General features: G+C 45.2%; 1 protein-coding gene and 1 long non-coding RNA gene across 12 annotated transcripts in view; both read right to left on the bottom strand.

Annotated features, from left to right (window-relative positions):
- Positions 1 to 1,974: 1,974 nt before the first annotated feature.
- On the bottom strand, positions 1,975 to 13,409 carry LOC114013928 (uncharacterized). Of its 3 annotated transcripts, none has more exons than XR_003557195.2 (4): positions 13,291 to 13,409; positions 6,024 to 8,639; positions 5,204 to 5,403; positions 1,975 to 4,266 (listed from the first exon to the last, which is right to left on the bottom strand). It is a non-coding gene; the product is annotated as an uncharacterized LOC114013928 (long non-coding RNA). The 3 variants fall into 3 exon arrangements; XR_003557196.2 differs by having other exon boundaries at positions 5,204 to 6,105; positions 8,433 to 8,639; XR_003557194.2 differs by having other exon boundaries at positions 5,204 to 8,639.
- A 4,857-nt stretch (positions 13,410 to 18,266) lies between these two features.
- Positions 18,267 to 23,153, bottom strand: part of STXBP4 (syntaxin binding protein 4) — a 76,273-nt gene continuing 71,386 nt past the window's right edge. For 8 of the 9 annotated variants that reach the window (XM_055794448.1, XM_055794449.1, XM_027795573.2 and 5 more), the window contains one exon: positions 18,268 to 21,227. In XM_055794448.1, the coding sequence (XP_055650423.1) occupies positions 21,116 to 21,227 (112 nt within the window). In that variant the 3' untranslated portion in view covers positions 18,268 to 21,115. Of the gene's footprint in view, positions 21,228 to 23,153 lie in introns of all 9 variants that reach the window. The other variant, XM_027795572.2, reaches the window with a different exon arrangement.

Here is a 23,153-nt window from a genome sequence, read left to right as displayed (position 1 = left end):
CTGATACATGGACCAGCCAGAAGAGCTGAGCAAAGTACCTGAGTTAGGGTGCTGGAGCTGGTTTTTTCAGTCTTACGGTACAACAGGAGCAGTAATTTAACTCCAGCCTTGTCCTGGATGCAGGCTTCATTCCAAGCAGCCCGAATCGCCAGGCTGGCAGGACAGCACCCTGTTACTGAGTACTGGTGTTGGATTTACCCATGAGTTACCGATTTTCACTGGCTATGCTTTTCCAAAGGTGGCCCCCGCTTCTTTCATGCTATTTTGGCCACTGGCTGAGCCTGCACGCTGCACTCCAGGTGAGGCAAACACAACGAAAACAGAGCTAATGATACACTAACTGGATTTCTACATTTTCCAAGCAAAATACTAACACATGCCAATGTTTATTGGCATGTATTCTTAGCTTAGCATTCACCCGTGAAGTGTTTATTTTATGGCTTATGAACAACTATGACAGCTACTTAGGTTTTGTGTAGAAAATACCTTGATCGGTCCCCAATTAAAAAAAAAATAAATCTCAGCCAATGTTTATGTTTCTGCCCTTAGTGTTTTCAACACAGAAATGTGACCAGTTATATGGCCCAAAGATCCTAGTTTTTTTCAAACCAAATACATGTAAGCTAATGTACCATTTTCCAAGATTTTTTTTAAAAGCAATTCTTTTCTTTTAGCACAGTCAATTTGAAAAGAAAACTTTAAGCTCAAAAAGCCTGTACACTTTTAAGGGGTTCTTCTACCTACGCGCCCAGGGTTAGCCACCCCTGTGGCAGCAGGAGCCCCCGTGGCCGTGTGGGCAGCCCCGGGGCCACCCGGCGACACGGCCCAGGGCCACCTTGGCCCTGCCTTTGGTTCTGGGCTGGCAGCCCACGGCCGGGCACGGCGGGGCCTCGCCACCAGCACTGCGCCCGGGGTCCCCTCACGGGAGCGCCGGCACCTGCCCGGGGCCAAGCGCAGCGCCGCCGGCATCTCAAACGATCAAGGGATCAACTAACGGTGGCCCAGCCGGATCCTCCCGGCCCCCAGCCCCCTGGCCCCTGACCCCCGGCCCCTAGCCCTAACTCCTGGTCCCTGATCCCTGGGCCCTGTCCCCTGTCCCCTGATCCCTGCCCCCTGTCCCCTGCCCCCTGCCGCGCCGCCGTCACGCGGAGCGGGGGAGACGCACGCGAGCGCCGTCACGTGAGCGCGCGCGCTGACCTACTTTGGGCCAATGGCAGGGCCCGGAGGCGCGGGTGGCCGCGCGCTCCCCCGCTGCGGCGGCGGCTCCTGGCGGGGCCCGCGCTCCCCCGCCCCGCCCCGTGAGCCGCCCCGCCCCCGCCCCGCCCCCGGGCCCCGCAGCACAACGGCGGAACCGGGCGACGCAGCGGGGGCCGTTCCCGGGGCAGCTGGGCTGCGAGCCCGCCAGGCGCCCCGACCCGCCAGCTGGGGGGGCGCTGCCGCCGTGCCCCGCTGCCCCCCGGCCCGGCTCGCACCCCGGCGCGCTCCGCTCCCTAACGCGGCCCGTGTCCGTGCGTGCAACGCGGAGTAAGGGCGGGGGCTCTCCCCGCCGAGGCCGTGTGAAACGTTTCCCAGCGGCGCGGGGCTCGGTGCAGGCAGAGCCTGCAGCACCGCGCCCGAGGGACCTGTGCTCCCCGCTGTGCACGGGACACCTCGGTCACGGACCTTTAACCCAGCGCTGCCACCCCCACCCACGCCCTGCGCACCGCGTCCGCGCTTCGGTGACCCCACCGCCTCCCGGGGCAGCCTGCTCCACCGCTGGGCCACCCTTCCAGGGAAGGAAAGTTTCCAACATCCAACCTGAACCTCCCCCTGCAGCCTGAGCCCGTTCCCCCTTGTCCTGTCGCTTGTTACTCGGGAGGGGAGACGGACGCCCCCCACCTACAGCCCCTGCCCCGCAGCTGTGGGGAGCGGTATTGTCCCCCCTGAGTCCCACTCTCTTCCCTACTGCATCTGCACAGCTTGAAACGACTTCTGTTCGGAACCACCTTCTGGAAACGAGACTGCAGTTTTTCTTACCTATACAGAAAGCTTAGGTGACATTGTCTTTGGGGATCCATCTAACCAGTATCTTCCAGGGGACCTACTTGTATTTTCTCCATAAACACAGATAAAACTGGGCTAGGAAGGCTGGGCAATAATCACGGCTTAGCGGAAATGCTGACACTGCCAGGCGGAAGGATGCCTGCTCCTGTGCTGGAGGACAGGTCTGTTGCAGTCACCTTGTAACCTAGAGCTCCACATGCATTTAAATCTAGACTGGTCTGAAGAATCCAGCCCTTTCCTCTGCCCGCCTCATCCTGTCTGTCCCAGGGTTAAACAGGAGCCAGTACTGTACGTGCAGTCGGAGAAGCCTCTCAAACCTGAGCAAAACTTCCCTGATCAGGTATGCATACAGTCGCAGCTGGGCTGCTGATGTCACCAAATTCCTCTGTTAGGTTGTTTTCTTTTAAATATGTCCTGTGCGGAGAAAAGAACTACAAAAGCAGGGGGATGGATAACAAGCTACAAGGCGGAGAGGATAAATAATACAGGAGAACAAGCTTTTGGGTCAGGCACAGGACAGACTGGAAAAGCAAATGCTTCCCAGTACCTTAAATAGCTACTGGTTTATTGGTAGTGAGCCCCATCTCAGGCCTTTAGGAGCCAAAGTGATGGATGAAAGGACTGAGATGCACAGAAAACCAGAGAGAATCTGAGAATTTGAAGAGGCTCAAGATTCAGCCTTTGTTTTAGTTCTAATTCATCCTAAACCAGTGAAATGATCCCAGATTGGCCTCAGATGGTGGCACATCTCCAGCTATATTTAACACAGAACTCAGAAGTACATAAAAAGCCACACGAGGATGTTCAGATACCCACACCCTACGTGCAGCTAAAAAGCAGCAGCTTTTGAAGAGAAGGTTGAGAAGCACCAAGGAGCAAAGTCTGCCCTCCACTTCCTTCATCGTCGCAGAGGTTCTGGAAGTAGCCCTTGCTTGGCTTTCCAAGTGAAAGCTGCTACCAACAGTGCTAAATTATTTAAAAATTGATGTTTATTGCTCATGTGGCGTGCAGCTGAGCGAGTTGCTGTGGCTCCTTGCAAGAGGAAAAATGCTTGTTGAATGAACCATGATCTGCCCCCGCCTCGCTTTATTTTTTTATTTTATTATTATTATTTTTGTTAGGTTTAATTGAATGTGGGAGAGACAGGTTTGGAACTGCTTTTGGCTGATGGCAGAGGAACTTCTCTTAAGTAATCTGGAGCGGTTCCAAAAGGCATTCCAGTTCTCAGAAAAATAGGTATTACTAGTCATTGCTTATATGCTATGAGTTGAAAGATTAATAATTTTCTCTGCCAAGGTTTGCAGTCAGCCTTTACCATGACAGTAGATCAAATGCGTGTACTTGCCTGGGCAGCTGACCTGATTTGAACTCAGCAAGTGTTACTCTCAGTGATGACTACAGTTTTGGAACAAACACTCTGCTATGCTTTTTAAAGCAACCTTAGCCTTGTAAAGCATTAACCAGCCTCTCAAGCCTGTTTCAAGCACCTAATGCCCTCGGTGCCTTGGCGAATTGTTTAGACCCAGTAGGTGTAAGCAGCCAGATGACAGAACTGGATTGAGACAAGCGATAAGCGAGTAGCTGGCCTGTTTTGCCGGCAGACCTTCCCCTGAATAAGGACAACTCCCAGCTGGTGCCAATGGGAGAAACAACTTGATCCTTCCATTTATTCCTCTATGCTCCGTTCCTCTTCCTGTCTCACTTTTGGCTTGCATGCTGCAGAAAGACAGTTAGAAATAGCTGTTCTTACATGCTCAGGCTGTTTGATTTTGGAAGTTGGCATTGGTTTTACTGGAGATAGAAGAGCACCCACGAGCACAGAATAAAACAGCCCATCCCCAGGCAGAGCTGTAACAGGAGGGAGGAGTGAAAGGTGCAGGAGCTGAGCATCTCCTCCTTATTCAGAGTTTCTATTGAAGTCAATGACCCAGATTTCTCTGACTTCAAATGGCTGTTTTCAGAGCGCTTGCCGGAGGCAGGGTGCTGGGGAAGGTCAGGCACAATGTAGCCTGATGCATTCTGCATGCATAGGCTTATCAGATCTGGATCTGTAGAACTTGGTGCTGAAAACCCATGTTCTTCAAGGAGGTCTGTGAAACTCACTGAATTGACTAGTACCCCCCAAGCTTCAGGCTTGCAAGGTTGCCCTGAACTTGGGATCTCCTTCTGTCCTGTACTTCTGTGATCAGTTCTGTGACATCCACCCTGCTCCCAGGTTTCCCTCTGTAAAAAAAAAAAAAAAAAAAATAAAAATTGCAGAAACCCCAAACTAGTTTTCGATCCCATGGGCTTAGATTATTAAGAACACAGACACATGGTAAACCTCTCTTATCTTTGGCAAGAAAGCCTGGCCTTCTGCAGAAAGCTGGGAAAATCCCTACAGACAAAAATCAGGCTTCTAAACATAAAGGCATTAAAGTCATGCTATGTCCCCTTGACAAAAGAATCATTGTTAACTGCACATATTTCAGAAGAGCAGCAAGTGGTGCAGAAATGAACACTATTAATCTGTATGCAGTTCATCCTGCAGGTTTAGATTCATGAAGACTCGTAGATGAGACTGGTTTTGGGTCGTGCCCTCCCCCCCCTTTTTTTTTAATGTACTCCCAGTTACAGGCGGCAGCAAAGCAGGTTCCCAGTGCTGCTGTCAGCCAGCAGTCCCCTTCCCTAGCCCAGCCAGGGGGATTCTCCTAAATTATCGTCTCTCGTGTGGCCCATTTCATTCTCTTTAAATCTCTCATCAGAACTTTCAGTTGGAAACTAGTTGCTATCTCAGTATCAGAACAGGCACATTGAATATGTTGAAGATGAGTGTACCCGGCTTCCCAGGTTTTTGGAAACCTACTTATGCAAGTATCATAATGCAACACAGAGACAGTAACAATGAACACTGTCTTAAGAGGCAAATGTACCCTGGATTCCGTGCATATATCTCCCTACTTTATTTGATACAGAAAGCCTGATTAGATCTGTAAAGATTACAGTTTAAAAGGGCTTGGAAAAAATGGAGTATTAGTAACTTGGATATTTTAATGTATATTCAAACGTGGAATCACCTTTACTGATACAGAGCATCCCAAAGCTGGATTTCAGTCGTATGACTGTTTATCAAAAGAAAAAGGAGGTATTTTCCCAGAATCATATGTTGGCTTTGTCTTACCAGTGTCCAGGGCTGCCGCGTGCTGTGACGCAGGATGGAGCAGCTGCACACTGGGGATTGTGCTCTGAGGGAAAGGAACGGATTCGGAGCGTTCAAACTGTGAGTCCTCCTACCTCTCCTTTCCTCTGGGCTCAGCAGCTCTGCAAAAGTCCTGCTGCCTGTTTTATCTTCTGAAGGATTAGATTAATTGCTAACATCTCCTGCGAGGACAGATGTGTACAGAAAAGACGTACAACAGAAGAGATGCATCATATTTGCCATTTCAAACAGCGTTCAGCCTCGTAAAGTTGTTTTTATGCATTGAAGTGAAAGGTTTCAATTAGTTGGGACAAATACAACGATAGCTGGCAGCTGTATTATAATAACCCTTCGATAAACGTGCGGACACAAGGAAGCACAGAAGCATTGCTATTGTTTGTTGCTTAATTCTGTCTTTGACTTTATTTTTTAATGCCAAGTTTTCTTTTAAAGTTATCTGCTCTGATCTGCAGTGATGTGGGTGCATAACTGACTGTATTTGGACTGAAGATATTCTTGTCTGTATGTTTTCGTGGCCAGGCGTTTAGAATTTAAACTATATCAAAAGCATCAGGCAGAAAGTTGTACTGAAAATATCAGACATAACTAGTTTAATATTATACCAGCTTTGTATTATTTTTATTCCCATTCATTTTTAAATCATTTTTTTTAAAAAAATCTTTTAATTAATTTCCTTGCCGAGTAAGTTGTTTTTGAAGGCTCACAACTAGCATTTTCATAGGCAGTCTTTTGTTTTTTGGTGTTGTTTTTTTAAGCTGCCAAAGGGCACAAACATACTTACAGTTTTCTGTAGCCATCTGACAGCATGTATACAAGGAAATAAAGATGTCCTCCTCCTGTATTTTCCCTTAAATGGCTTTGACCTGGAGAATACATTATGTTGATTGGCATGAGAAAGAAGGCTGTGATCTTGTTTTTACTGTTTGTTATAGCAGTTTCAAACTTATCAAAGGAAGAAATAGAGGCTTTTTGGATGGCTGCTTGCCAACATCACTGATCAGAATTTTAATGAGATTTTTCTTTTCAAGGGCCAAATTAGGTCTAATTAACAATATATAAAGCAAATGTATAATGCCATAAAAGGCATGCAGCCTACTGCATATAGAATGTGTTTCAATCTCTTTACAAATAGAAATGTTGAACAAAATACACATTCTTATGCTGTTTTAAATATATGCAACTTTTTTTTTTTTTAACTGTTATGCCTTAATTAACAAATAGCCTTTAGACAATGTGGTCCTAGACTTTTATAATAATTTTGACACCTCTGAAGGGGATGCAGGTGCTTATGGCTGGACCCCTCTTATGATTTCCATTCACTTTGACACAGACCCCTGAAAACCCCCGTCTGACACATGCTGCTGTCACAGTGACAGTGTGAGCTGGGCCCTGATACTTCCCCTAAGTGCTCCGTTTGCCATCATCACATCTTTGGATGGACCATGTGTTCCTGTTTATGGGCTGGATAACTAGCCTGCAGCTCCCATTTCCCAACTATCACAAAAGGCACGGTTATATTTAGTCTACACACACTGGTTTTCCTCCAAGCATTTAAGACAGAAAATGATTAACAACTACAGAACGTCATCCTCAAAACACAGGGCTGTTTCTTCCCCCAAAGTGTATTTTGTGCAAAGAGGGGTAAACCCAAAGGACTTCTCCTTCCCCCCTGCAAGACTGTGTTGTTATTTATGATACCGTAGTTCAGTTCTCTCCTGATCTGGCTTATCTGTTCCGCATGAATATTTCAAAAAAGGAAAGCATCTTTAATCAGAGTTGGTCAGATGCAGCTTAATGCAATTAAACAAAGTACGGAATCGCAGCTTCTGCCTAAACAAGCCATTTTATTCACATACTGAAACCACTAACCAGGAAGTCTCTTGCAAGGCCTTTTTCCAAATTTCATGTTTAGTAAACAAATCTCAGTTCTTTATCCCAGGTAAATCAATATCTCCTCTGATTCATTTAGCTCATGAAACTAAAGATGAATAGCAGCAGTAACAATGCGGGTAAAAAACCCACCAAAGCACACCAGAACAGAACGAAAGCGAAAATCAAAACAAGTACCCACGTTTGCACCAACTCCAGGTCATCATTTCTAGTAGAATTGGGTTGAAGTGTTCAGAACACTTGGGCAGGACTTTAAGTGTTGCTGTGGACCAGGTTTATCTGGAAAGCTGTAACTAGAGTTTATGCTAATAGTAGTATCTGGAGTTACTAAGATAGTCTATCAACTGACTATTAGCTTTGGAGTAACATTGGACATATTCTACATAAGCTTAAAGAGCCATTTCAGATGTGTATTTCTTGAAGCGTGTAAATAAATATATTCACAGCAATTTTAAGGAAAGAGCCAAACCACAGGGCAGAGGGAGTCAGAATCATTTTGCATCTGTTACAACACTCAGGATGATGTTTTGGTTGATTTATAGTGGAAATATTTGTTTTTCAGCTGGAATTGTGGTAACTCGGAACAGATGTTCACAGCAATGTTGGAATACTGTCTTACCCGTGCTTCGCTGTTAAATCAAGTGCTGTTACACATTTAATCTAGGAAAAAATTAATATACTGTGAAATTACTAATCTCACGAAACATACATAGTAATAGGATTCCAATTTTATTGTCTTTCCATTTCATCAGACTCTCAAGATATATAATAACGCATGCAAAAAACTACCGAAGCCGCTAGATTTCATCTGTTTTGTGACCCTGGGTGGAGGAGAGGTGCTAGTCTATTACTATTTTTTTTTTTTCCAAAGGCTTGTAATGTTGACCCAACTCAGCTTTCTGACTTTTTTCCACCTTCACTGAACCAACGAATATTTAAACAAGGGAAGCAAAGAAGGTTCTTCGTTATTTGTATCTCCTAAAAGTCATAAAGAACTCAGTAAATTATTTTTTTTTTAAGTCCTATTTATATCACTTAAAGGCCTTGACTACAGAGCAGCCACAAATACAATACTCTTTTCCCCACTGATTTCCTCCTGTCCCTCAACATTTAGCTAGCAAAGGAGAGGGAGGGCTCCTGAGCTCAGCAGCACTTCTGTCAGCGTGGAGAGGCTGCCTGGTTTTCCCTTCCCTTTTTGCCAAGGGAGGCAAGCTACAGCTCCTCTCCAAGCACAAACACCCAGAGCTATTTGCTGATGCAAATTCCAGATTGCCAGCAGAGCTCTGCCTGATGTCTTTACCTTATGAGGTCTGTTGTTTCTTCTAGGAACTTCCATATACTCCAGTGCAATGTCCTTGCTTCCCAGGAAAGACCCAAACAGGCTGGCATGCAGCTGTTTAATGATTACCCCATTCATGGCTACTTTTCTTTCCAGGCGGTATCACTTTATTCTTAACGGCCGATAGCACAGGCAGCATCAGAGAGGGGCCAGTGACTTGTTCCTGTGCTGAAGTAAATATTTTGAATTACAATTATGGCATTAAGCTTTTAAAGCTGTACACAGAGACGTTTCCACACCGACTTCATGCACTCATAATGATGCACGCTGATGTGCTCAGCCTGGGGCGTGCTGCCTGCTGCCAGGGGTATGATGCTGCCAGGGGTACGATGCTGCCGGGGTACGATGCCCAGCTCAGGGCTCTGCTGGGAGCAGCGCAGTGGTTAGTGCATGGTGCCATGGCTGAGAAAGGGAGAGCAGAGCTTGTGGAGCATGGCTTCCTGGGGCCTCAGCTGTTTTACACTGGCATTTCATCCTGAGAGATGCACCATTAACACTGGAAGAAGTAGAACCTCAGTACAAGCTTGTTGTACAAATGCAGATTTTACCAGAATATATTCTGTGCAAGCTTAATATTTATAGTGGTGACATGAGTCACCTTCTTAGATACCATGGATACAGCATTTCATCCGCTAACTCCATGAAGTACAATCAGCTTTTCACAGAATTTTGCACTTGCACTTGTACAACCAAATGATTGTTCTGCTCCTCGGGGCATTCCTTCCTCTCTGTCCTGCTGAGAACTGGGGCCAACAGGCACTGAAATGCCTCTATGGCCAAGAACCTTCCATGCAACAGAAACAAAACTTCAACTGCTGCAGACTTCTAGACAAGACTTTTTGGAACATTTCTCTGATGCTTTGCTCAGACATGCAGCGTCATTATTTTATCTTGGTCATTCTTTGACTTGCCAACTGATATATTATGTGAGTTCTTCCTTGGAAGAGCTGTTCCTTCTGCACGCAGGGCCACATTGTCTCAGCCTCTGAATTCCCTTGAGCAGTGGGCGTTAGACCCGGGCACCCCAGATACCAGAGTGCGCGGCTCCCACAGCTGTCTCCATCCTGCACTCCTGGTCGTGGGTCTGAGACATGTATTCCATCTCAATCTGTTTACAATATTTGTAACAATATTTGGGTTTTAAGCTACAGGGCACCTCAGGACTGAGGCCCCAGCTGGGTGTGAAGAGCTGTGCAACAGCACTGAAAGGCGCAGACCGAAATGTGATGTTTATCAAACACGTGGTCCGGGAGTTTTCATCACTGGAAATGATCTGTGTGCTACCGCATAGAAAAGTTCGGAAACATTTTTTTAATACTGTGTTTGAAGAATAAAATTTTCTTCTGACTTCAACCTTTACACCTGATCTGCAGCCTTGACTGACCAAGACAGTTCAGCACAGGGGTTAAAGCACCGGGCTGGTGACTGGTGCTCATCGCCCCAGCCTCTGCCACCGCTTGCTGCATGACCTTGGGTGAGTCACTCGGTTTCTGTCCGTCAGGGTTGTCTTGCTCGCTGTCCTTGTTCACTGCAGAGGCAGGTAGGAGGATTTTAGGAGTAACATCTGTATTCCAGGTGAATATTTGCAGGACTTAGCTGTGTGATTTCGTATGTAAATAAGGTAATGAGGTCTGTTATGATTGCAAGCCTCTTGTACTCGACAGCCAGGTCCTTGTTTCCAGTAGTAAGTCCTGTAGCAGCACACTGTATTCCTCTGACCCTCTCAGTAACATCCTCTGGTTGCTCTCTCAAGCCCTGTTAATGAGCTGCTGAGAGGCCACGAGATGGCATCTGCTTAGTAACAGAGTTGGTATTGATCTCAGCTATTGCAGATCTCCCCACCTTGCCAGCACAGACAAACAGGCTGATAATTGCTTGTCATAAGACATCTGAACTGCAGAGTTTGAGGGTTTGATCCTGCTGCATGCTGAGCGGCTGTTGGGAACTGAGCCTTCCTCAGCCCATCAGGGTGGGTAAAGGCTGCTGGACCAGTCTGGCTTGGGCAGGGAACCTGTGCAAGATGCTTTCCCCCAAGAAAACACCTGGGTTACTCTGGGTTACTAATAGGCGAGACCAGTTTGCTTACGAGTTGCACTGAGGTCCTTTGGAAGTCAGTCAAAGGCTTTATTATGCTAAGATTAGTAGCTCATGAGTAATCTCTACTAGAAGAATGCACTCTCACTAGGCTGTTGAAATTTCTCAGGTGCAATACCTCACTGCCACATAGAGTGGTTTTTAAAATCAAAGAAATCTGGGGAAATGTTGCATTTGTGGCACAAGGGTCAGAAATGGGTCTGCTGTGGTCCATGCCACTGTCTTTTTTGGAAAGGTAACACTGGCTTTATTATAAATGTAGGATTTGCTGTAAAGCTGAAGATGCTTGAAAATTTTTAAAAGAAGTAAAATATGCATGAGTTCACAGGAGAGGATTTTGTAGCTCTAACACACATTGCAGCTACAGACACAAAATTTTGTGCTTTTGGTTCATTTAGAGAAGACATGTTTCAGCACTCAGAGACACCCTTATGATAAGGCATCAGCACACAGCACTAATGAGAGTTTGCAAATCAACTGAGAAAAATAATTTGAAACTTTCCAGTTTTATAACAGATAACAGGAGATGTGATTTCTTTTCAATATTTATAACAGTCCCCTCAAAATTAAAAAGCATCAGTCTGATTTAGCTTTCTTCCAGGTTGTAGGTGCTCCAGGGGAGTAACTGCTATTCCTTAGCAGAGGACGCTGCACACAGAGCACGCTGACAGCCTGTTCCTGCCCATCCCCACACGGAGCGAGGGTGTCACAAAGGGTGGCAGGAGCTATTCCGAGCTGGTGCCTCCTCCAAAGTCACTTCCCTTTCATTCAGGAATGTTTGTGGGTTTTTTTTTTTTTCTTCTGCTCCAATAGCTGCCATTCCCTGTTGCAAAGCAAAATGCCAGCAAGGTTTTCTGCAGCAGAATTTTGCTCTGCTAGAGCCCTGTGTGAGAGCAGCTCAGGTTTCCCTGTCCCTTGGTTTTCAGGCACTGTTTTCCAGCTGTTCACGCAGCTGCCAGCCAGACCAGAACAGCCTGGCACCCACCAAATCCACCGCAATGTTGCCGCTGGGCTTTTCAAAAGAGGTAAAATTTCACTCTGGCTCTGGATCTTAACCAAAGCAGATGAGGTTTAGTGGCTTCCCCTTGTCCCTCAGTATTTGGGCAATAAGGATAACGTTTGCCTGCCTTGAAAACTACAGAGGAACGATGGCGTTCCCATGAGAACAGTCTTGTTATGAACGCAGGGGAGGCTTCCCTGGAAATGTGGTACCATTCCAAGCGGTGACTCCAGGGAGAAGTCTGCTAGCAGCCTTTTCATCTTCTCTGCACCCTGACTCATGAATATACATAGGGAAAGTGGGAGCTGCAGATGAAAAGCGGCTGGGACCCATGTTGCTGTAGAGCTGTGGATCTTCCCGGGCATCCGCTGTCATTGGCTCCCCTCCTCCTGAGCTACCCGGTGGTTCAGCAGGTGTTCCAGCACCTCCCCGAAGGGAGCTGGCGCAGCCCGTCGCACCAGTGCGCTAGAGCAGCTCCGGCTGATTTTAGGTCACATTAACAGCAAAGCAGAGGGACCGGGCAGCTCTGCTCCCTCTCCGAGCCCAACGGCAGGCAGCAGCTCGCTTGTGATCTGGCTTCAGGGAAGGCTTGAATCTACTGGAATCCCACCGTTATCTATGATTTCAACAAGTACCCTACCTCCCCAAACGGTGTGAAGTGGCACACAGCTATCATGGCTGAGGTTCTTATCCAGAATCTGTGTGTAGATGTGCGATAGTCTTAAAGATCTTGACAGGTTAACTTTCAAGAAAATGTCTTGTTAGGGAACAGTCACTACTAGCAATTACCGTGCTTTTATCTGTAGCTGTCAATGCCCTGTAAAAAGAGGCTGTTATTCCCATTTCATAGAAGAAACAGATGTTCTGGGGATGTCTGAATAGATTTAACACAGAAATTGCATGCCTAAAAGGTGTTCTAGAAAATCCCATCATTATCACATGACTGATTTTATTCAGTGCACCCAGGAATTCAGCAGCTCTGCTGGTTGTGCTTTGCTTCTCTTCATATTTGTTTTAAAGCAATAGTTTTGCTTTGAAGTTTTCATTTTTCTTGCCTTCTGGGGCAGAGGAGGAGCTGAAAAGAGACTACTGTAATTTTCTTTTTGAGGCAAACTTTCAGGTAGGGATTTATTTGAAACTTCTTGAGGTTTAATTCGGTTTTGTGATCAAGAGACAGCGAAGTCACATTTGTGAAATCCAATTAGGCTGCAGCTCTGGCAGGGCCACATGACATAAGGCATGTACATCCATCTGACCCCGTCCTTCCCTGCTCTTAAAGCCTTCAGCCTCCACGGCAGAGCCGTGCTGCTTATCTCAGGTATTTGGGATTACTGCAAACTCAGTTTACCTGCTCAAGAGTGGTCAGAGCGGCAGCCTTTCCCCTGGGAACACGGCAGAGGACAGGGGCCTGGCAGCTGAGAACTGCTTCACTCCAGGGGATCCATCGGCGCTGGGCAGGGCGAGAGGAGAGCTACAGATGGATGTTGTGTTGGCACCAGTACCTGAACAACTACTGAATGCAGATAGTACAGAGGATGGGAGGCTGTGCTGTGGCCCAGGTTTCAGCCAGGAACTACAGGCAATTCTGTGCATGTCTCTACTCATTCAACCTTCCTGCCTGGAGCTAGAGTTTGTCAGTACCTTTACAGAGCAAACATTTATTTTTTGGACTGAGGACTTTCCACTACAAGAAGCCAAAAGTTGTTAGTGCAAGAAAGAGCTTACCTGGTAACAAGCCTGTCTCAGGAACCAGCTCTTGTGCACTCGAGGAGGTGATGATGCACCCAACTGCATGCCACAGTCCTCACTCCCAGCTGCAGAGTCCCTTGGCTTGCCATTCCCTTCTGGCTATAGCAAAAAAAAAAAAAACAAAACAAAAAAAACAAAAAACAAAGAAAAAAAAAAGAAGAAACTAGATACTTTCTACTTCTCCTTACTTGGAGAGCAGTAATTTCTCTCAGCCAGCTCAGAAATCAAATTGCTAATTACCCTGCTGTGCTGCTCACCTCTCTGGGCGACAGTTGTCCCTGGCCTGGAGGAGTCCTCTTGTAGCACCCACTACTTGTTTTCTTTCCTGTAGCAAAACTTCATTCCTGATGGCTAACAAGTTTTCTTGTAAGAGGGAATCTATATTTTCATGAATTGGTTAAGTTCCTAAGGCCTTTTGCTTCACTTTCCTGAAATTGTTCACTTTAAGCAGATTCATTTCTGTACACCAGTCGGGACAAGCAACGACAGCAAACCTGGGCTGCAACAGCCCTCCCAGTTTGGTACCAACCACCAGTTCTGTACCTCTGAGCACAACAGCAAACCAGACTTTTCCATTATCTTCAGCCAGCTGCAGGACTTCCCTGTTCGTGTACTTGACTTTGACTTGATTTTTAGGTTTTGTATCACTCACTGCAGGACTCTCAATGGTTATCGCAACGCCAGAGCCTGTATTACAGTGCTGCTTCAGCATCTGAAGGCAGAACGGGTTAAGCGTATGCATCAGCGTTTAGGCTCAGGTGACTGGATTGCATTCCCAAAGATGAGCAGATGGAGAAATGAGTGAGATGAGATTAACTGCATTGACATGTTTTCCTTTAAGAACAAAATGACTCCTTTTGGTTGTATCTTTCCAACAGCCGAATAACAAGACAGTCACACTTCAACACTGTTGGCGTCCTGTTTCCTGTTCCTCTGTATCTTAATTATTTACAACACTTTTGCATTTAATTTGAAGGAATAATGTTGTGAGAGTGACAGGCAGCTTTCTTAATGGGCTTCTCTGCTCCTGCTCGTGCCATGACATCAATTACGTACAGTTGTCTTTCACTGGGAACATGTAACCCCCGTGGTGACTAATTACAGTATCTACCATTAGGGTCCTCAATGGCACAGACTGGAGATGAAAAAGCCTGCTGCTTGGGGACAGAAAGTGTCGCCATCCCTGGAGAGCTCCGTGTTCCTGCTTTTCTCAGCCCATTGGAGTTGGAAAGGAATGGTGATGCATTACCAGCCTTTCAAGTGAAAATGAAAACGTTAGAAGGAACCCCAATGCTTTGCCTTTCCTAAGATCCTTTCTCTTTCCCGTATCAGCGCTACTGTGGTTATATTTTATTTTAGGCTGCAAACATAATTTTATTTCTTTTTCCATTTTAATCATACTTTTTAATAAGTTCTCTTCATGTACAAGAGCAAGGATTGTTCTTGATGACAATAATAATTGAGCCATACAGAAATATTGACTGCCTAATAGCTGAAGAGCAGGGTACTTAAAAAGAGATTAAGACATTTTGGATCCATGTGTGGCTTTTGGGGGTCAGGGTGAAACCGTGACTTATTCAAAGCAGTGACAAAATTACCGATTTTTCACGGTTTGCTTTGAGTCAAGAAGCCTGGGAATCAAACCGGTATCCCCCATAATGAGTCTTGAGAAAATGGATTCTTCCTTGTCAAGATGAGGGATCATTTCAGCAAACTCCCTGTTTGCAGCCCACAGTGAATCATAGGGCATCGTATAGTTGCAGTTCAGTATCTCTATTCATCGGTATCTTTCATAACTTGAAGGAAGAATATAGCTTATGGATGTTTTGGAAAAGGTGCTGGACTAAATTCTGTGAGTCTTGAGCGCCACTGTAACTACTAAACAGAGCTTTGTCCTTTCTGTTACGCTGAGAATAGCAGAACCTAGAAGATACATATGCTCTAACGCAAGAAAATACCCTCAGACAGGAGTTAACCCTCTACATGTTTAAGCTCAGCTAATCCTGGAAGTTGTAAATGGTGACCCTTACCATACACATCAGATCAAATATGGCCTTAGGGCTTCAGGGACAGAACTTGCAGGGGACACACTAACCTCCCAAAACGTAACTGGGAGCAGGAGGGATAAAGATTTTTTTTCATCTAGTCTCTTTAAATTTAACCAGTTTGGGTTTAGCCCAGATACTGTACCACGGGGACAGAATCATTACTGGTTATTAGATTTCAACATCCCATCCTCACATTTGGAAACATGAGGCTCTATTTGCAACAGATTTTGGCCCATTCAATTTTTTTGAATGGTATGACTTAATGATGAATGACACAAAACTCATTGCATCTTTGTGGGAAGAGAATTCAATACTATTATCTTGTAATAAAATAACTTACCTGTAAAGAGTGATATGAACATATCAACTTATTAAATCCATGGCGACATCAGCCACTGTTTGGGGGAAAAAATGTAGGATGAGCAAAAAATAATCAAACAACCAAAAGATATCAACAGGATCTGGATGGTACAAGCTGTGAGATGGCTGGTATTTTTAGTATGACAGGAAAACAATCCCCAGGGAAAGGCAAAGCTGGTTACAGAGGACAAAGGTTAGGCTTTATCCATTGGTATTTGATTTTTGGTACGCTATCATTGCAAGCAGTAAGGGGAGAGATTTACTAAGGTATTTAGGTACCTAAACATGCCTAGCAGCATTTATAGCAGCATCTAAGTAGGTTAGGTGCCTAATTCCCATTAACTCCATCAACACGTTTAAGCTGCTAAACATCTTTGCAAAGCTGGCCACAAAGCCGGAGCTGACGGGTGTCTGTGGGAGCCGGCGGGGCTGCGCTCCCTGCCGCAGGTGGAGCTCCCTGGAGCGGGGCTCCCTGGAGCGGGGCTCCCTGGAGCGGGGCAGCGCGGACGGCGTGTGAGGACCAGGAGTGCCGAGCGAACACGGGCTCCTGAGCCGGCCTAAGGCAGAGCCAGACACAAGTCACTCGGGGCAATATTTGCAAAAAGGCCACTGAATGTTGGTGCTTGGTTTAGAGTACGCATTAACCTTTCTGGCTCAGTGAATTTCTTGAGCTGGGTGTTAGGAATCCCATCAGCTCCCAGCAAAGACCTGGCAGGCCACGGCACAGCGGCGTTTCCGGAGCTTCGGGAGAGCCTAGTCCTGCACAGCCTGAGCTCTTCCACAGCCACGACCTTTTTCCTTAAAGGATTTTCCTTGCCTTAACTCAATGCCAACAGACACCCTCCTGTGTGTCAGAAACAGACTTAAAGAATTGCCCAAACCATTTCTTTTGGCTTCACAAAGCAGCCTGTCACGAGAAGCGTTTAAATAGCTGGTGTACGTTACGTACGCTGCGGTGTACGTTACGTGCGTTGGGGTGTACGTTACGTACGTTGGGGTGTACATTATGTATGTTGGACAGACCGACGTGCGCCACACATTCTGCTTGGCCGAACCTGTCTCCAGGACTCTGGTTTGTCGGATCTGCCTCCCCCAGCAAAGCACCAGCGGCAAAACCCGGCTCCCTCTGCCAGCGGGTGCTCCAGCAGCTCGAACGCCTTCTGAGGAGCAGACGAAGCCACCCAACAGATAACGCCCATGTAGCAAATATATTCTGCAGTAAACCAGCTAGTTAAAAGGCCAAGTTACAGGAATCACTCCTATTCTATTGCACTTCTTATTTTAGTGTAAGTAATTTCTTATTCCTTGGTCTTCAGTAGAGGCTAAAGCCTCCGAGTGATTCCTAGGCAGGGGACCATTGGCTTCTGGTCCTTGAGCTACAACCACGGGGAGCATAAATACAGGCTCCACAGAAAACTGCACAGGAATTGTAGCAAGCCTGATTTGCTTTTTTAGCTTCCTTTAAAAGTTGGGGTTTGGTAATTCTGAGAAGTTTTATGTCAGAGCAGGAAAATTGGGATTTATTCTCTCTCTCCCCTTGGCTGACCATTGGGGTTCTGCCCCATCACATACCTACAACAGCTCTCGAAAGTAAGCGTGAGCTGATTCAGTAACACGCATAGCCCAAGTAGATGAAGAAGTGATTTGTACTGTTTAATTTCAGAAGTACTTTCTATCACTGAAATCTGTACTCTGAAGTACACAAGAGATTTCCACCACCACAAATGTATTTTGAGTACAAAGAGGAATGAACGGCAGTCTGCATCGGTTGTGGTTTTAAAGGGGATGGTATTAAACAGGGAGCTTTCTAGACGAAGGCTGAGTAGGATCATCCTTTGAGAATAAAACTACTTGAGAATGACAGTGAAATTCTCTGTACGGAGCCTGGCACCACTGCACACCCGTGTGAGTCCTCAGGGCTCCAAATGAAATCGGTGTCAGAACAGATTTAGTGCTGTAAGGTTGTGTCCAAGGTGCTCCCCTTTGCATCAAATGCCTGTGTGCAAATAGCAACTGTTGCTTTCCTCCACCAGACTGATCATAAAAAAATCTATAGAGGCTTTATGTATTTGCTTACATAATATCTGTAGCTATTCCATACGTATGTGCACCTGCCAGCACGTACACCTGACTACGATGTGAATATTTAAGTGATGCTTATGGAATGGCCAGCTCACATATGTATGTGTGCTTCTATTTATCTGGTGGGGTTGATGAAAGGATCATCTAATTTACAGAGACACTGAGTAGTGTTACAAGGAAGTTATTTAGCACCTGCGAAGCTCAGTACCTTATATGCCTGTGAAGGTATTTGTGTTAAGCTATTTGCTTTGATGGGAGAACGTGGAATTTTAAATTTACTGGAATATTTGTGGTATTTGAAGGGCAGTTGGGCTGCAAGTATTCACGTAAAGATTAACACCAGTGTGTAGCAGAACAGTATTTTTCACAATGTCACCTTTACACAGAAAATAAATAGGGGTACAGGAATCATTTATGCCTCTGTGGCCATTCCCTCATAAAGCTGTAGTTTTATTATTTTAAAAGATATAACAGGCACTTTCATTTCTTTTCCACTTTTTATTCTGGAATAAAAATGAAAAGTTGCTGTTTACAGTGTTGCATATTTTGACAACTGCTTTTTACAAACTACTTTTAAGTTATCCTAGAACTATTTTCTCAATATACACAGTTCAGCTTAATCAAAATAATTTCACAAACTTTTTCACAGAAAGGAAGAAACAAGGGGAGATAGAGAGAAATAACCTAGGAAACAAGTATGCCAGTGTACAAAAATAGATTAGAACATTTGGAGATTGTAGGTATGAAAATGTAGTCTCAGTAACGGAACATTTGAACTAGCGGATTACCTGAAGAGGTAACGCTTACCGGAGAAGAAGCTAGAGAGATGCAGAGATCTATTTCTAACGGCTTTAATTTCTAGGCAAATTTATAAGAGAGAGGGAGAAAGAGTCTCCAAGTTTCTGAAACGTTCCCGTCCGTGGGTGGAGACAGTAAGCAGCGCAGGCAGATCGCCAGCATTTTGTCTCGATTTCTCCCCCTCTCGTGCACAGCAGCTGCGCGTCGCACGCTCGGGGCCAGGGATCGCGGCCAGCTCCCCGGGAAGGGCCGGCAGTATGTGCAGAGCTGTCCTCCTCCAGCTGATCTACCAGGACAGCTTTAAATTGCTCTCCATCAAGTTTCTGCTCATGCAGCCTGCCTGATCCATAGTCTCTGTCCTTAAATAGCTTCTCCTATGAGAAACACCCAGCTAGCTGTTCCAACGCCGCTAGCAGAATAAATCCAGACTGCGAGGGTCAAGTGGAGACTCAAAGTGCTCTTGAACAGAACTGGAAAACTGGAATCTATATGCAATCGGGTATCACGGAAGTATGAACTGCAAGCGCCTGTCATAAAGCATCCAAATGGCTACTACAGCTACAGCAAATACCGCAAGGAATTCAGAACCATATATATCCTCTATGGGTCATGAGTCTGTGCCATTTTCAGAAAAGGGATTTCAATAAAAATGCTTCTTGAGTGTCCAGCCCTGAAAGTGAAGCACAAGCTCTGTCCCTTCAGGCTGTGAGGCACGTAGGAGCCACTGGAGAAAATACAGCTAAAGCATTTCTGTGTTATTGCTATGAGAAGTTTTCTTAGAAATAAAAGTTACTGTGGGTCTGCTGAGCAAGCTCTTCTTCCTAATCCACACCACCTGTGTAGATTCACAGATAATTTGGTTCTGACCTAGTTAAAAGTACAAAACAATTTTTTCCTATTTGCTTATTCAATATATCCTGACATCTACTTCCAGCAAAGCCTGCAAAAAAACTTTTGCGAACTGCGCTTTGCTCCTCCAGCAAGACCATTTGGTGATCTGCTCTGCAGCTTACAGGCCAAATGCAGTAGCTTGCTGCGCTGCTTCAACGAAGAGACTTGATTAGGATCGTTAAAAAAAAGTATATTATTTTTGATTCAAAAGGATCAACAGCTACAGTGTGCCTGACCTGGCACAGCTCTGTAATGCTCCGGACAGAGTCTGGCATAGGCACCTGAACTGCAAGTCTGGTCTTCACATCCATTCCTCAGGGTACAAGGATTTTTAAATCCATGCCACACCTGCAGAAGACTGACCTCAAAAAATGTGACTGCACAGCCTCATTCCTTTGCGTCGGCCAACAGAGGTGAGCGGGAGGGCAGAGGTGTGCCTGAACCTTTCCAGGATTGCAGCCTGTGCCTCCCTCACACTGTTACAGTCCCATTCTCCTTGGGCTGAAGGTCAGAGAGAGTTTTCTTCGGCGTATTCATCAGCGCTTCTGCGACATTTCAGGTCTTTCGTTCATTAGTCAACACCTACTATATATCATATACATACACACACATTATATAAGGAGCCTCCAGAAAAACCGTAGCATAAGAGTCATGTATTTGACAAAGCTGACATCATACACTGTGCTGTGAATATGAGATTTAAAATATCCTGTTCTATTGAGGTACAGTGAAACCTGTTCATTAGCTTGCACTAGCACTCTCTATCATTTTCTTTATCCTCTTTAAATCATCACCAATGTGTACAAAATGATTTTGTTCTACTTAAAGACCAACTTTGAGGAGGTGACTGATTTCTGCTGATCCTGGAGGTGGTTTCACAGGTTTCATTGTACTTGAAACTTCACAGCTTCCACTGAAGTATTTGATGCAAGTATGTATCGGTTTAGCAGAGTACAAAAGTAGAATAATTTTCATTCTTGCCTCATATTGTTGACAAGAGTATGGTGTCCTCTACCAAAACTGTTTCTTTTTACTTGACAACTTATCAAAGACTCATTTTTCTAAAGCCCAACCATCAGTCTTGGTAAGTATTTGTTTTAAAAGTCATCAGGGCTTCAATACTTGTAATAAATTGCTAGATTTCCTCCATAAAAATCCAGATTTTCAGTAGTTAAAGAAAAGGCATCTACATTACACTCACTAGCACTGGTTAAAAACCCCAAACACAGCTCACCTTGCATCTTGCAGTCAGCCATCAGCTGGAACCTCCCGTGTGAAATCACAACCGATGGTCCCATCTTAACTCTCAGGCTGGTCAGAGCTGTGAAAATTCCACTTCAGGTCAGGACAGTTACGCCAGTAGAGAGGTCATGAGCAGAGAGGATTGGGCCCTAAGAGAAGACTGATCCCTGCACACCAAACTGGGACAGATGAAGAACTGAAGGGAGCAGCGCTTGCATCAACAAACCCAACCAAACAACGGCAGAACCTCCTCTGACTTCAAGGGGAGAAACGTCACCAGGTACTATTGCATTAGACTAGAAACTACGTAGATTAAAAAGTGTGCATCTTCTCACTAACGTGCTGAAACTAGACAAACTACTATCTGTCAACAGATGTCCTCAGCTCTTGGACCCAGGAAGCTCTCTTATTCCATCATCATCATCCTCAGAGCAAAGCAAGCTTAGGGCGCTTGTCACAGGATGGATCCATGACGTTGTCTGTGTTACATGGCTAAAAAGAAACAAGAAATGCCATTAGCAACCCAAAAGAGGTTTGCCAATCTCCAAACAAGAAATACCAGCTGGGAGTCTGGAGTTGTAATGATCATTGCACCACTTTCAAATACGGAATTCACTTTAAACTATGAGATTTTTACAAAGTGTGGAGTCTTCTGGGTGCCAGAACCTGGACTGAGGGTCCCATTTCCCAATACATTCGAGAGAATGCTTTTCTAAGAGACTTCTGGTCTAGACCGGTGACATTTCCTGTTAATTAATGGAGCTGTTGGAAATTAACCCAGCAACAGTGTACAGCCCGGACTAGCAAAGGCTTACACAACTCCAACACGCTACCAAGGTACGAACATTGCCATCGTACCAGTTAAAGCCTGGGGCACAGTGGTCAAGGGGAAGCTGACCACCAAAAGTGGAATCACATCGTAGAAATACACTTGGTTTGTCAGAACACGAGCTAATATCCCAGCCTCATTAAGTCACTCCTCTTCTTGCAGAATAAGGCAGACGAGCAAGTCCAAAAAAGGATGTTCTTCTCACGTCCTCCAGACCAAAATCTGGACGTGCTTCCGCAGCCTTTACACAGGTAATAGGAGGGAGTCAGTTCTACTTTTTAAGGCTTAAACCCTACATCTGACATGCAGCCTAAGCTGCTTTATAGTTTTGGGTGAGCTTCTATATGAATGGAAAGAACCTGATCAAGGGCTCAGTAAGGACAGATAAATGGAATAGGCTGACTGTTTGCGGGTGAGAACGCTGCACACCTTATGCTTGGTAGTATGCATGCTAGCCATACTGTGTGTGGGCACGGCACAGCCTCTTCTCCCTTCTGGAATAACGTGTGCTTGGGAAAGGAAATAGCTTCTTTTCACTTAAAAAAATCTCGCTAATAAATTCACAGTTTTTATAGTCAAGTCAGTGCAAAGATTAGTTCTGTAATATAAGTTCATTACAAGAACTAGCTGAAAAATATTGCACGTATAATACACACTGTAAAAGACAACAGCTGTTCTCACAAATTCTAACATACAGTGCACCTAAAGCCCATGCCTACACTCCCCTTTCAGGTGCGTTAGTTTAAATATATTATATAAACATAATTAAATATGGAACCACTCTAGATTCATGTATTCAAGTGAAAACGGATTTTGTCTTTCTGTCTTCAATACTCTCTTGAATATCTGATTATGGAAACTGATACGTTCAAGTAGGAATTTGAGTCAATATTCCGCTACACCAAGTTGTGGGTAGGGGGACCACTGTTCCAGTCAACATGATCCTGCTATGATCTTACCTTGTATTCACACCTTTCACCCAAGTACCCTGAGCTCAGAATACGCTAGGTATGATAGACACCACCACTGTTTAAGAGGCAAGTATGATACTACTGTAAATCACATCGTGAGCTGCATGAGTAGATTAACGTCTCCCTGGACTGGTAACCTGTGAATTTAGCCACTATTTCAACTGAAGCAACACCTTTGTGAGGTGAGGACCAAGCAAGAAAAACAAAATGTGGAAGATAAAGGCCATTATCCTCAGTTCTTACCCTTAAAAACCAAACCAATCCGAAAGCTCCAGTTATGTGTAAAAAAAAAAAAACCCCAGAAAAAAATCCTAAGTGCTTTTCAGGTCAGAGCAGCACTGGATGGACTCCATTCCTTCAGGAGTATATTACAAAAATGTGCACAACCTTACTGGAGCTGTAGAGGTCAGTTTCACAGCAGTTAAAACAGAAGTGCAACCGAACAACAGTAGCTACAGAAAATACAACACAGCAGATACTGACCGCTCGCAAGTTCAGTAATCATTTCGTTCTAAGAAAGTCAATGTACCATTTTTACTAGGAATGACAGATACTTCCAAAAGGTTTCCAAAGTTTAACTTTAGAAAGTGAGATGATAGCCAACATGAAGAGAGTCCT

The sequence above is a fragment of the Falco peregrinus genome, chromosome 2 (assembly GCF_023634155.1).
Source record: "Falco peregrinus isolate bFalPer1 chromosome 2, bFalPer1.pri, whole genome shotgun sequence".
Classification (NCBI taxonomy): Eukaryota; Metazoa; Chordata; class Aves; order Falconiformes; family Falconidae; genus Falco; species Falco peregrinus.
The sequence above is the reverse complement of the archived record's forward strand: the minus strand, read 5'-3'. Positions and strand labels throughout refer to the sequence as shown.